This window comes from Gastrolobium bilobum, unplaced genomic scaffold (assembly GCF_033153095.1).
Source record: "Gastrolobium bilobum isolate Gb01-03AN ecotype WA unplaced genomic scaffold, APGP_CSIRO_Gbil_v1 utg589, whole genome shotgun sequence".
Classification (NCBI taxonomy): domain Eukaryota; kingdom Viridiplantae; phylum Streptophyta; class Magnoliopsida; order Fabales; family Fabaceae; genus Gastrolobium; species Gastrolobium bilobum.
Genome location: NW_026898229.1, coordinates 393,598 through 406,372, shown reverse-complemented (window position 1 = coordinate 406,372; position 12,775 = coordinate 393,598). Strand labels below are relative to the sequence as shown.

Here is a 12,775-nt window from a genome sequence, read left to right as displayed (position 1 = left end):
CTACCCACAAGTGTTATGTCTTTTTGGTAAGTGCACCCGGAGGCATAAAGCCCACTAATCTCAATGATGGTGTCCCTGGAGCTGTCCCCAAGCCAGAGAAGCCAGGCGTTGAAACTTCCTTATGTGCTGTTTGATGTTGGACCTTTTGCATTTGAGCCCAAATGCCCTCGTTAAACAAATATGAATATAGATAATTCTGAGTTCGTTTATATTGACTTGTGTTATTTTTACCTTGCTGTTTCTACTTTCTTGTGTTTCCTGTTGTATTTCTGTGTTTGAATTATTATTATTATTATACAATAAAGAGTGACACTGTACGTGATAGATGGTTCTCGTAAGAATAATAATTAATTAAGTGTAATAAAATGTTGTTTATGGCTTTTGTTCAATTTGCTGCCGTGTCTAATTCTATTTGTTATTATTGTTTTCCGTCCTGAATTTTGGAAGTTTCTGAGTGAAATAGATGCTATATATTTTCTTCATGATCAAAACTAAATTTGAATTCTATTTTTAAAAAGTTTTTTTAATTTTTAGAATAAAAAAATCTATTTTATAATACCTTCTTTGTAGAAATAATTTTGAAAATTATACTGCTTTTTAATTTTAGATTCAAATTTAAAAAATATGTTCCAATAGTTTTTATTTTGTATATTGACTTTTAATTTTTAAAATAAAAAAAATTCATTTTGTTCATTATTCTATAAACAGTTAAAAAAAGGTAAGATCTGTCGTTACATCAAGGGGTGTTTGGTAAAGGAATTTTTTTGAGATTTTTCAAAAAGTTATAATGGTAATCTTATTTATTTACGTTTGGTATAAAGTTTTTGAAAATTTTCTGGAAAATCTGATTTTTTTGAAATTTTGTTTTAAGTATAATTTTTTTCTAAAATACCATCCAAGAATACTTGGAATTTCATGTATTGAAAAAAATTTACACTTTCTTTTTTTTTGGACAAAATCTAGATAATATTTTAACCTATGAAATAATTTTTGATAATATATTTGGAAAAATAATTTTCCCACTATATTCAAATTTCATGAAAAAAGACTTAAATACACTATTAAAAGTCTGGAAAAAATTCTGTTTTGTAGAGGAGATATTTTTTTTATTAGGTAGTGTTTGGTTCGAGAGAAATTTTTTTTTACTAGGGAAATGTAATTGATAGGGAAATGTAATTGATAGGAAAATGGAAGGAAAGTAAGTTTGGTAGGAAAGTTTAAAAAAAGTTGTTTGGTACCGCAAAATATTGATGGGAAAATTGAGTTAAAAATCCTTATGTATGTTTGGTTGAAAATAAAAGATAGATGGAAAAAAAATTGAAATTACGAAAGTAACCTTTTGATATTTGGGATGGAGCATCTTCTTTTGATATGGTTACAAATATGTGGGGATAATTTTATCACAGTAAAAAGGTGGTACTTGTTTTCAATATTACGGATCCACATTGTTATTGAGTATATTAACTTAATATTTTTTGTGATCTCAATTCTGATTTGGTTCGTTCATGTGTCTGTACTTAATAACGGAATATATTCAAATTAATATCACTAAATCGAATGGAAGTTGGTTTTTTCGTTGCGTTAAGATGAAGAACAAAGTAAATAGGGTAGGAGCTATGAAGGAATGATTAATTCTAACTTCAAAGACTGAGACAATACAAAAATTGAAATTTCATTTCATTTAATTTCATTAAAAAATGGCCATTATAAGAAACATTGAAGTCAAACAGGAATTGGCAACAGATCCAAAACAAATATGTTTCATAGATGTCCCAAAGCTTTTCCATGGAGCTTCCTCATGAACTCCAGTTTGTGATGGACCTGGGTTATGTTATCTGTGTATATGTCCCATGGCTTTCATCTTTCAACTTCAGTTTGCGGCTTACAAGATCTTTGATCAACATATCTGACATTGATTTGAACAGAAATTCTGTCCTGAAACAAATGAAAAGAGAAAGAATCAATACTCTCTTATATAGATAAATAAAATTAAGAAATGGGAAAATTTTCATGGCAGCAAAGTAACATCAAACAGATGATATCAGAGGCATTTCACGCCAAATTTTATCTTTCATGACTTATTTGATACTTGTGGGCAACACTATATCCCACAATTAAAATCGTCAAAGGGAAATACAAACGAGAAGATTCTCATAACAACAGATTCAAACCAAATACCAGAGTGGAGAGAAATGAAAGGCACATATGTAAAGCTAAGAACTCATCAATTTTGAAGGCTATTAAGTCATTGAGCAGTTTTGAAAAGGCAAATATGAAGTCATAGACAGTGTGTCATTCTCCAGCATCACATCAGAAATACTAGAAGCGAATTAACTTACTGAATGAGATGAACAGAAAGATAAACCGTGTATTGAGCAAGAAACCTTTGCATGAAACAAACCAAAAGTTGAAGCAGCAGCTGGGGGTAAATATGTCACATTTTTTATCCCCTTTTTCCGTTTAGCCGGTTTTCCCAACAATACCGCCAGAGAAGGCATCCTGAACAGTGAAATTGCTCCTTGTTTACACGCATATCTTCTTAGTTGGGGAACTCAATTGATGGATAAATTTCAACTTCTCTTCAACCAAACGTAGAGACCAGGGAATCCCACTTCCATTTCCCTGGGATAATGACTATTTCTCCCGAACCAAACACTGCCTTAGGAAAATGCAATTACCAGTAATATGGTAGGAAAGTGAGTTTGATAGGAAAGTTAAGTTGTTTGGTTGGTCAAAATTTTATCAGAAAAATTGAGTTAAATTTTGTGAGTCTTTGTTTGGTTGAAGGTGAAATAATAATGAGTAAATGTGTTCAAATACCAAAAATAACTCTTAATATTTTAGAAATGTAGACATGTGTACTTAGAAGAGGGTAATATGGTAACACTCTTCATTCACCTTTTTGTATTTTAACTAATTTTCTAGGAATACCACATCCTAAATGGTAAAGTTCTACCATGATTTACTTTTGATTTTGTACATACTTGTGAAAGATAGAGAAAAGAGAAGCATAGCTAAAAAATTTTAATCTTTATACCAAACAAAACAATCCTAAAATGCCACTTCAAGATAGACGAGGAACCAAATAAAAAATTTCAACCAAACACCCCCACATGCTTTTATACGGGATTTTGACAGAAATAGATTATCAAGGGATAGGAATAAATTTTCAACCATATCCTCATCCAAATTCACCCTAATCTTGAGGTGCATCTCCTTCCAAATTCTGCTACCGTGTTGTCTTGTAGAAACAAATCAAGCCACTTTTGGTTTGAAGGAGGAGGGGCTACGCCAAAGAAACCATACGAGTGCTTCATGTGGTAAGTCTAGAAGTCCTTCTCCTCTTTCCCTTGTCTTAAGGCCCGTTTGTATTGGCTTTTCATTGAAAACGTAATTTTTGTTTTTCTTCTAAACGAATACGATATTGAGATTTTTTACCGGAGCGCGATTGGTACAGCTATTTAGAATTTTAAAAAAATATTTGATTTTTGAAAAAAATATTTGACTTTTGACTTCTGTTTTTATTAAAAGCTAAAATTTTTAGCTTCCGAAAAAAAGTAAGTTTTTGACTTTTTTTTATGACTAACCAGACATCCAAACATATTTTTTTCGAGAAGTGCCTTTTTTTCTTAAAAAAAGCAGTTTTTGAAGAAAAAAAAAGCCTATCCAAACGAGCTCTTAGAGTTAGAACTGGTCTAACGTTGAAGGTGTTGATGATTTTTTCTTGCTGCATTCCTCAAATTATAACTAAATGGTTGCTGCGAAATGCTTTGTATGTGTTCGGCTTTATTTCTTGTTTGGATTAAAGGTTCACAATTATGTGCTGAATGGCTGTTGTAAGTTAGATTATGTGAAAAATGGATAAATCAATTTAGTTGACTATATGTGCAATTTTGACCATTGTAACCATCATGAAAGTCAATGCTTTTTTTCGTGTTTTTGAATAATTTGTAGAATAACAGTGCTATCTGTCTAGAAACTTTGGACAGCATGCAGCTGAATGGAGTAACAATGTCTTGCGTTTCTTTGTTAATGTTTTTAAATTGTACTCACATTTTGTTATTGATTGCGTTATCTGTCTATCCAGTAAAAGATAATGAAGATCTTGATGTGTCTTTTAAGTTTAATTTATCTAGCACGTATTCTCAATATTCATTTTCTCTTCCCCTAATTAGAACACACAAGAAATTATGGTAGTCCCTTAATCTCATTTCTTTTTGCTATTTTTAGAATGCTTAACTTGCGTTTGTATTAAATCAACAAGAGGTAAAAGGATCGAGCTTTTAACTCCCAGATGTTAAGGAAGAATTGATAAATACAATCTGCATGAGAATATAATTAATCTAATTTTTTTAGAAATGGTGCATGAATATCATTATAACATATTAAACATATTTGAAATAAATTATCCAAATCTTGCTTGCTTGCTAATAATATAGTTGGCGGATTTCGAGTCTTTTCATTTTACAACAAACTCGAACCATGGTCATATAGTGTTATAGATGTGTATGGAGCTGAAATTCAAGCTTCCTCTGCTGTTTCCAAAGCCAATAAGGGTCAGTTCATCTATTAGAAGTATGGAAAGGCAACTTATAAAAGTTTTAGATTTGATTTCTGTTATTCTTTATTGGTAGGGTAAGTGTCTAACTCTCGTTCAAACTTGTTACATACCTTGACATGTTAATTGAGCAATCTCTCTTTCACTTAATTATTTTAGTACATAGGAGTCGACGGCCTCATATTCCACCAAAAATATGGAAAACCTTTGAAACTCCATTTTCTAAACTTAATGAAGAGGTGAACCTTCTTTATTCTTTTTTTGGGGTAAACAATAAGGGTCATCAAGATTTAATAGTGTATCCCCTTACTCTTAAATGTTAGTTTCTGCATAAGAAGAAATAACTATAGTGTATGGTCTAGATAGAAACACAATGAAGATAGGCAAACAGCACTAAAAGACTACACATTAAACAAAAAAAAAAACAAAAAAAAGAATCAATCATGAAGTTAAAGATCTAAAACAATTTACCATATTCAAGGTCACAAGGATAATCTCTGAGTATATCTACCAATGTGCTTATGATTGGCTGCTACCGTTAGCTTGCTACTCTAATATATTAAAGCTCTCTTTATCATTGACAAGAGCATTTCTATTTGAACCTGTTGATAGAACCCTGCATGTTTCAGAAGCTTGTGTCGTAAGTTAGAGATAACATGTATAGCAGACACTACCTTTGAAAGGCAAGTTAATATATGGTGTAGTGAAATTTGGGAATTGATGTGTGGAACTTGGGATTGAGAACCAAGTCAACCTTTTTCTTAGTGTAGCTTGAGTAAATCTGAGTACGAAGAAGTAACTTTAATTAAATGATGATGGCCATGAGAAACTATAGGATCGATGTTAAACTCTTACAGCCTTTAAATAGGATTTGATAACCATCTTTTCTTTCTTTTTTACTTTATCTTCTTACAGCCTTTCAATTTATATAGGCCTAAGGCTGCTTCTGGTCACCAAGAGTATTTCTTTCCTTGGAAAAATAAAGTCAAGATCTAATTAGGCTTTACCCTTTTGGAACACATAGCTAGGTGTAGTAAGAAAGACATTTGCCTTCTTAACAGCCAAAATTTTTAATGATCCAAATCAAATTACCCTGCGTAATTGTTAGGCTGGTAATGCTTTTCTTGTCACTTGAAGCTTATTTGGTCCCACATAACTATTACATTGAATCATAAGAAAAATTAGTCATTAGCATTTATTAACCTCTAATCTTTATTATAGTCAGCATTAGCCTTGTAAATCTTAATACAAAAATGCATTTGTCTTTGCTAATAATGGTTCTGTGTGAGTTACAATTTATGAGATGGTATAGGGGCAAGAATTTACTAGATCATCCCATGGATTTCTTGGTTCCTCACATAGATTATTATGTTGATTTCATGGTGGAATTTCTATTTTAGGTGGTTGCTTTAAAATGGACAAAAAGGAGCTTAAAATTTTGTGATCTATTAGGTAGCAGCCGGATGTTAAGAGGATCGTTGCATAGGAAGGACGCACATCACAATTATGTTCCCCATATACAGGTAACATTTGGTAACTTTTGAAGCAATTAGTTGGACCACCATTGCTAAAATAATATTCAAGCTTTTGGTTCAGAAAGTCAATAAATTTCAAATAGCCTTGCACGTAGGCAGAGCCTGATGTTAGTGTTAATAGGAAATTAAGGGGAGCCTTGAATTGTCTTTGATTCTGTATTCAATATGCTGTGAGGCCAGCCTTCCTCAACGAAGCCAAATTACCATTTCCATTGTTGTGATTAAGTTGTCAAAATAGGTAAGAAGGGGTAGATCAATCCCATTAATTCACAATTATTTATCATTGCATTTACATAGAAGTCATATCCTCATGTAAGACTATACATGAACAAAGAAATAAGTATAATTCAATACATCATCATGTGATGGTTACATAATCATAAATTCGGAGATAAATACCAACGGTTTTCAGATTTTGAATTACCGTTTCATAATACAAAAATGTCATCCATTAATATTTCGTAACACTTTATGAAAACAAAATTGAAATTTTGTTTTTTATGAACCAAGTTGGGTCACCGATTGAACTGATTGGATCATCAATTTTCTTAAAAAAAACCGGTTGGGTTGCATTGGTTTTGTTACTTAGTCAATCCAACATGAAAATTGGACCAATCATATGACCGATTTACTGATTTTCGGATCGCCTTTTCAACATTGTTTGTAAGCCAATTGATTGAGTTCAAGTGCTTAAAGGAAATTTGTGTATCCTTAAAATCAAGAGCAAGAAATTTACGGGTAAAGAACTTATTTAGTTACTGGTATAAATTGAAGTTAGTAAACAAAAAAAGAAGAAGAAAATATCCTTTAATAAAATACCTTTGCAATGCTTTTATAAAGAAAAAGATAAATAAAAAAAAATTGGCTTTATTATTCTCATTTCACATAAAATGTTACTGAGAGAAAATGAATGGTACCCTCATTATAAGAAAAAGAAAAAAAATGTGGGGATACGAAAATCGTCGAAGTGAGAAAGCATGAAAGAAATAAATTATCTTACGTAAAAAAGAGAGTAATATTTCTCAAAAACTTTATTTAAAAGGGAAAATTACAAATAAGCGTTTTTTTTTTTTTTTCTTCTTATATCGAACAATAAAATTGCAAAAGATGGTAAATAAAAATGCTCACGGCAACTCGTTGATCAAGTAGTCTCATAAACATAAAACCTAGTCTAGGGCGTTAGGTTCGGGGAGTGAAACGATAACCTATAACGTGATCGGAGCAGCAACAAAGGTAAAAGCTTTCCCATGAGTCACTTGTCATTTTTCCTTATCCGTAGTTATATGTTTGTTTTTCTTGACATGCCCACTTCAATTCTTGTCACCAATTCGCTTCGCTCCTCAAATTTTGGTTCGTCTTTTCTGCCATTGAAATTTAAAATTTTGTTTTATCTTTGATACACCCAGTTCGATTTTATTTTATTTTTTATTCCTAATGCGTACTCGTCTTTAACTCGCTATCTAGGATTTTGGGTTATCTTCCGTTGAATTTGTCAACTTATTTTGAATGTGCAATCAGATTTTCACTTTGATTATATACAGTTCCATCATATCCTTTTGACTTTTGGATTTACAGAAGAACTGAGAACGTGTTCGGTTGTTTTCAGATTTGATCTTCAATTATTGTATCAGAATGGAACGTGGAACAGATAACCCAAGATACTCTGGAGAGTTATTGAAGTACATGTCCCTTCTACTTCTGGTGCTTTTCATAATGTGATTTAGCTGCTGCTTCTTTTTCCTTTGAAATTTTTTTGAATTGATTCTATTTCTATGATTCTGGTGAACAGGCATATGGACAAGCAGAATGAGGTCCTTGTGGAAGCACGTAAATCAATGTTGCATGAATTGGAAAAACTTCAGGTTGTTATATTTTGCCCTAGCTACATAATCCTTTACTTGACTTTTTGGGTTTGTAGTCTTACACCACTCGCTGTGTATATTAGCCTTATACTTGCTTTATTGTCCTACCAATATAGGAAAAATCAATTCTTTGGTTTTGCTAAATATGACAATATGAAATGTGACTGATGCTTTTAAGAGAGAAAACTAAGTTGTCCCATACTTGTGAATAGCGCTGCTTTAGCGCGCTATAGCGGGGTTGCGACGCGGTGCGGTGGCCGGCCGCCACAGACCGCGGTGCGACAGTCAGATGAGGGTAGTGACTATTGCGGCTGAATAGTGGTTGAATTGCGGCGCTATAGTAGTTTCTGCAAAAAGATGGATTGTTGGGCTTTTTGGGGAAGAAGAAAGGATTTACCCTATAGATGGATTTTTTAGAGACGCTAACTGCAACTGCTACTCTTGGTTTTCAGATAACACACGGAGAAAGGAGAAGGTCGCTGTTGTTTTTTTTTAATCTAAATAGAAAAAGAAATATTAAGTATTTAAAAAAAAATAAAAACAAATCTTGGGCTTCTGAAGATGTGGCCCATGTAGCTTTGTGTTACTTTTGTATTGAAGCTAACCTAATCAAGGAACAAATAAAATATGTTATCCTCAATTTCTCTTATTTTAAATTTTAATTTAAATATTTTGAAATTAATTATGTATGTTTTATAATTCAAATTTTTTTATTTTAAAATTAATTATCCATACTTTTTATATGTATTAAATAATAATATGCTTTGAAATCATTGCTCATTGAATTATAAACCCACCCCAAATCATGAGTTTACTATAGTTTTGTAGTGGGTATATCAAATTATGTTGCACATAGCGTTGTAGCGCTACCCTCTATAGCACTATAGCAGTTTGGAGGGTCAGCCCTACGCGCCGGTATCCGATATTAATAAGTATAATTTGTCCTTGCAATGTGATCATTGCCTCATACCTACTGATTTATAATCTCCTTGTCTGATTTATCTTCTACATGAGATACTTATATCACAATGCAGATGTCTCCTTTGTCTTTGCAATGTGATGTTAATCTCTGATGCTAAAATCATTATTCCATGAATCTTGACCATTTGATTTCAATATCTTGCAGCAAAATATTCTTGCCTATCGATTTATCAACCAATTGTCTGATTTATCTTCTGCTTGATATATTTATGACACATTTTAGGCAGTTTTCTGGGAAGCCACATATGATTATGATTTCATTTGCGATCTTTCAGTTGCCTTAATTACTAACATGTTCATTCAATGGAGGCAGAGTGGAAAACCTTAAAAAATTGGGTGTTTTGTAGCTGTAATTTTAGGCTGGCTCATACTCTTGAATATTGTGATTTGGCACCCTGTCTATGTCACAGTATAATTTGTTCCTCCTTTTTATGTTGTTGACTGTCATGTGTACAGGATAGTTTTGGTTTATTTGTGTGTTAATATTCAAGAAATACTTAACTAAAGTCAAATTTTTCTTTGATGAGCTTTATGCTGAACACGTAAATTTATGTGATACCTACAAAATCTTGAATCCCCTAAATTTTGGAGTTCTGGTTGCCAGGTAGAAGAAGAAATGCTTATGCGCAAGCTTTATGAAGTTATGTCAGCTCATGGTCTCACTAAACAGGTACGATGATTTGCTTTATCTAATTTTCCAGCCTCTTAAAATAGCATTCCCGTAATTTGTGCTAAAGATTGAACTATAATTTGAGTTCACCTTTTTGGTATCTGGTTAATGATGTTGATGATGTTTGGTATTTGTTTGTCTTAAAATGTAGTAATTCTCACTAAAAAGATGCTTTATATATTTTATTCAAAACCTTTAAAAGAAATGACAGGGATCATTATATAGTAATAGTCGCCAATATATCTGACTATAGTTCATTACTTCGTTTGTGAGGATGGTTCTCTCTCTAAATTTTAGATCTGTCACCTATATGTAAAGTTTAAAGAATCGTATGAGGCAGGAGATTGAAATAAATCAATTCAAATGGAAGAATTGATTAGATGCTCTGTTTGAATGCATTATCAATTACTAGAGTTTTGATTCTTTTGAATATGGTTGGACAATAAATGAGTTTGTCCCCAAGTGATAGTTTTCACTAGGCAGTATACCCGCTTTCTTACTGCTTTGTTTTTTGGTTAATTCTATGGAGAGGTGGGAATAGGTCAAGTTGATCTCTTACAATATAGAATTATTGTTAATTTATTTATTTGCTAGCACAAATTTTAAAGTATAGTCTCTTCCCAAAGACTTATTCACTAGCATTTATTTACAACACCTCTCCCATAGGGGGGGAAAAACCCTCCCTGACCTCTTACAAATAAAAACAGAAAGGAGCAGGGAAGCATTGGAGGTGTGCTCAAGTTTTGGGATATATTTATTTAGCTTCAAGTGAGCTATATACATTGCTTTGACAACTCCACTTTTGTTTAACTTCTGTGCAGAATGATGGCAATTCCAACACTTCCTATAATACTGCAGGAACTGAACACTCCAATGAGGTAGTCAATGCAGCGCATAAGGGACAGTAACGACATAATTTTGCTTGATTCACTCAGAGATTCGGGCTAAAGACCAAACTGTCTTAGGGGGATGAAATAAAGCCTTTTTCTGTTTTTCTTTGTGCAACATTTGATGAAACTAAAACCATTCGGAACGCAAGAATTATAAAATTTTCAACTTCATTATATCTAATGTACAAAAGATTTGCGCCTTTTGTTTGGGTAAGGAGGGCATTGGTCTTCTATGTGTTGATACCTGTTGACAATGTCTCTGTTTAAGTAATAAATGTGTAGTTCGCCCTGTTATACATACTATATGTTCGATCTCAACAAAATATACAGAATGAGATGGATTACTTGTGGAGATGCTAGCCTTGTAGACCAACCTAAGTACACAGTTCAGAAAGTAAGCTCCATCATTTATGGAAGCATTGATCGTGCAATGCAAACAAAATGGAAATGTTTCTTGCTTAAGAGGCCACCAAAATTCCTTCTACACCATTTAGTCGTACATATTAACTTGGCCTCATACTATTAAACGAGTTTAGCTTATATGTGACTGTTTTTGTTTGGTGGTCATTCCTCACACGGGTATTTCCTATCATCTAGAGCTTATTTATGTCAGTGTCTTCTTGTAAGTGATTTTTTGTGTGGATCTTTATCTATCTTTTGAAATCATAGGCATGTTACTGGTGTCATGATCGTTAGTATTGGGAGTAACTTATCGTTATTACTATCTACTATTAAAAAAATATAACAATTATAAAATTTAGAAAACTGTTTCTTGATTGGGCTCTTTGACACTCAAGTTTCTTAGTGTTCAGCTCGGCTCAATTATGCATTTCCTCGAAAACCTAGGAATTATGAACTAAATGCGATATGAAGCTTTAAACGAAGATGGAAAAAACAAATCACGATGATACAGATTGTAGTTTAAACGCATCGAGGAAAGCTAATAAGGTGTTGGTAGAAAAAATTTTGCTAAGTCAATAGTCATTGCGGATGCATTACCTTTGGGCTTTGACATAAGCCCTTTTACTTTATCATTACAACTAAAGACGTAAGAGGTCGTTTGTTTCGCTTCTTAAAAAAAAGTAACTTTTATTATTTCCTTGTTTTAAAAGTATTTTTTACAAAAGTTAAAACTATTTATATTTTTATAAAAATATTTAGTTTTTGAAAAAAATATTTAACTTTTGACTTCTGTTTTTCTTAGAAGTTAAAATTTTTAGCTTCTGAAAAAAGTAAGTTTTTAGTTTTTTTTGTGACTTCTCTTTTTTTTAAAAGCAGATATTCAAACGAACTAAAAACGAAAAGTATTTTTTTTCTTAAAAAAAAGCAGCTTTTGAAGAAAAAAAAGTTCATCCAAACGGACCCTAACTCGGGATAGAACCAAAAAATTTGGATGGCAAAACCCAATTATCGAAAATTGATGTCTTTAGTCAAATGTATGAGCTTTGTATCTTCACCGTTTCCAAGATATTACTTCTCTTGGGCTCGAAGACTGTGTAACCAATTTAGGGAATTTTCGTATGGATTAATCATGCTTAATTAAGGGCTTAGGGAAGCCCTTTACAAATAAATATTTAAAAATAAAAAAGATTTCGCATGTGTATTAATCATGCAGGTGAAACTATGACGATTGGCAATTGACCGATTTTAATTTAATTAGCAGACAGATGGTGCATTTGCAAGTTATAAAAAATTATTAAAAAATTCTCGCTTGAATTTGAAAGTTTTGATTAATTTTTCAAGAGTTTTATTAATCTCATATTAAAGGAAATAAGTTATTTCATGTCATAGAGATAAACTTGTGGGCTCCACCACCTAAAAAATAAAAAGAAAAAGGTGGCACAGTTACCAAATGGTGTATAGGAAAGAAATTTATCACATGTAGCATAAGACTAGTTTTTCCCATTTTTCAAAATGAGATAAAGTTTAAGGTGTATTCAATTTTCCTAAATTTTTATATCTACCTTTCTACCCTAAATTTCATAGGATTGGTTTTTCTCACCAGAACTATATTTATCTTGTAGCCAAAATTGGGCATGCTAGTATCTTCTTACAGAAAACAGAGGTGCCATTTCCAAACATCTTCTTCATGGTTGAAATATTCAAAACGTTTCTAATTTAATTTTTTTTCTGCCGTATCGTATTGTCATAAATAATTTAAACTTAATATAATCAAGTTCCCTCTATATGTTTTTCTTTTCTTTTTTCGGTAAACTCCTCTATATGTTTTTCTATTAGGCTATTAGCCTGTTAAAAACTCATTTTTTGGGTTGAAGTTG

General features: G+C 32.0%; 1 protein-coding gene across 4 annotated transcripts; it reads left to right on the top strand.

Annotated features, from left to right (window-relative positions):
• The first annotated feature begins 3,149 nt into the window (after positions 1-3,149).
• Positions 3,150-10,779, top strand: LOC133314040 (uncharacterized). 4 transcript variants are annotated; one of them, XM_061515476.1, is made up of 6 exons: positions 3,150-3,320; positions 6,011-6,081; positions 7,700-7,772; positions 7,883-7,955; positions 9,541-9,606; positions 10,428-10,779. In XM_061515476.1, the coding sequence occupies exons 3-6, from the start codon at positions 7,726-7,728 to the stop codon at positions 10,512-10,514; spliced, it is 273 nt and encodes a 90-aa protein (XP_061371460.1). In that variant the 5' UTR covers positions 3,150-3,320; positions 6,011-6,081; positions 7,700-7,725; the 3' UTR covers positions 10,515-10,779. The 4 variants fall into 4 exon arrangements, with proteins under 4 accessions (XP_061371460.1, XP_061371459.1, XP_061371461.1 ...); XM_061515475.1 differs by having other exon boundaries at positions 5,959-6,081; XM_061515477.1 differs by lacking the exon at positions 6,011-6,081.
• Positions 10,780-12,775: the final 1,996 nt, after the last annotated feature.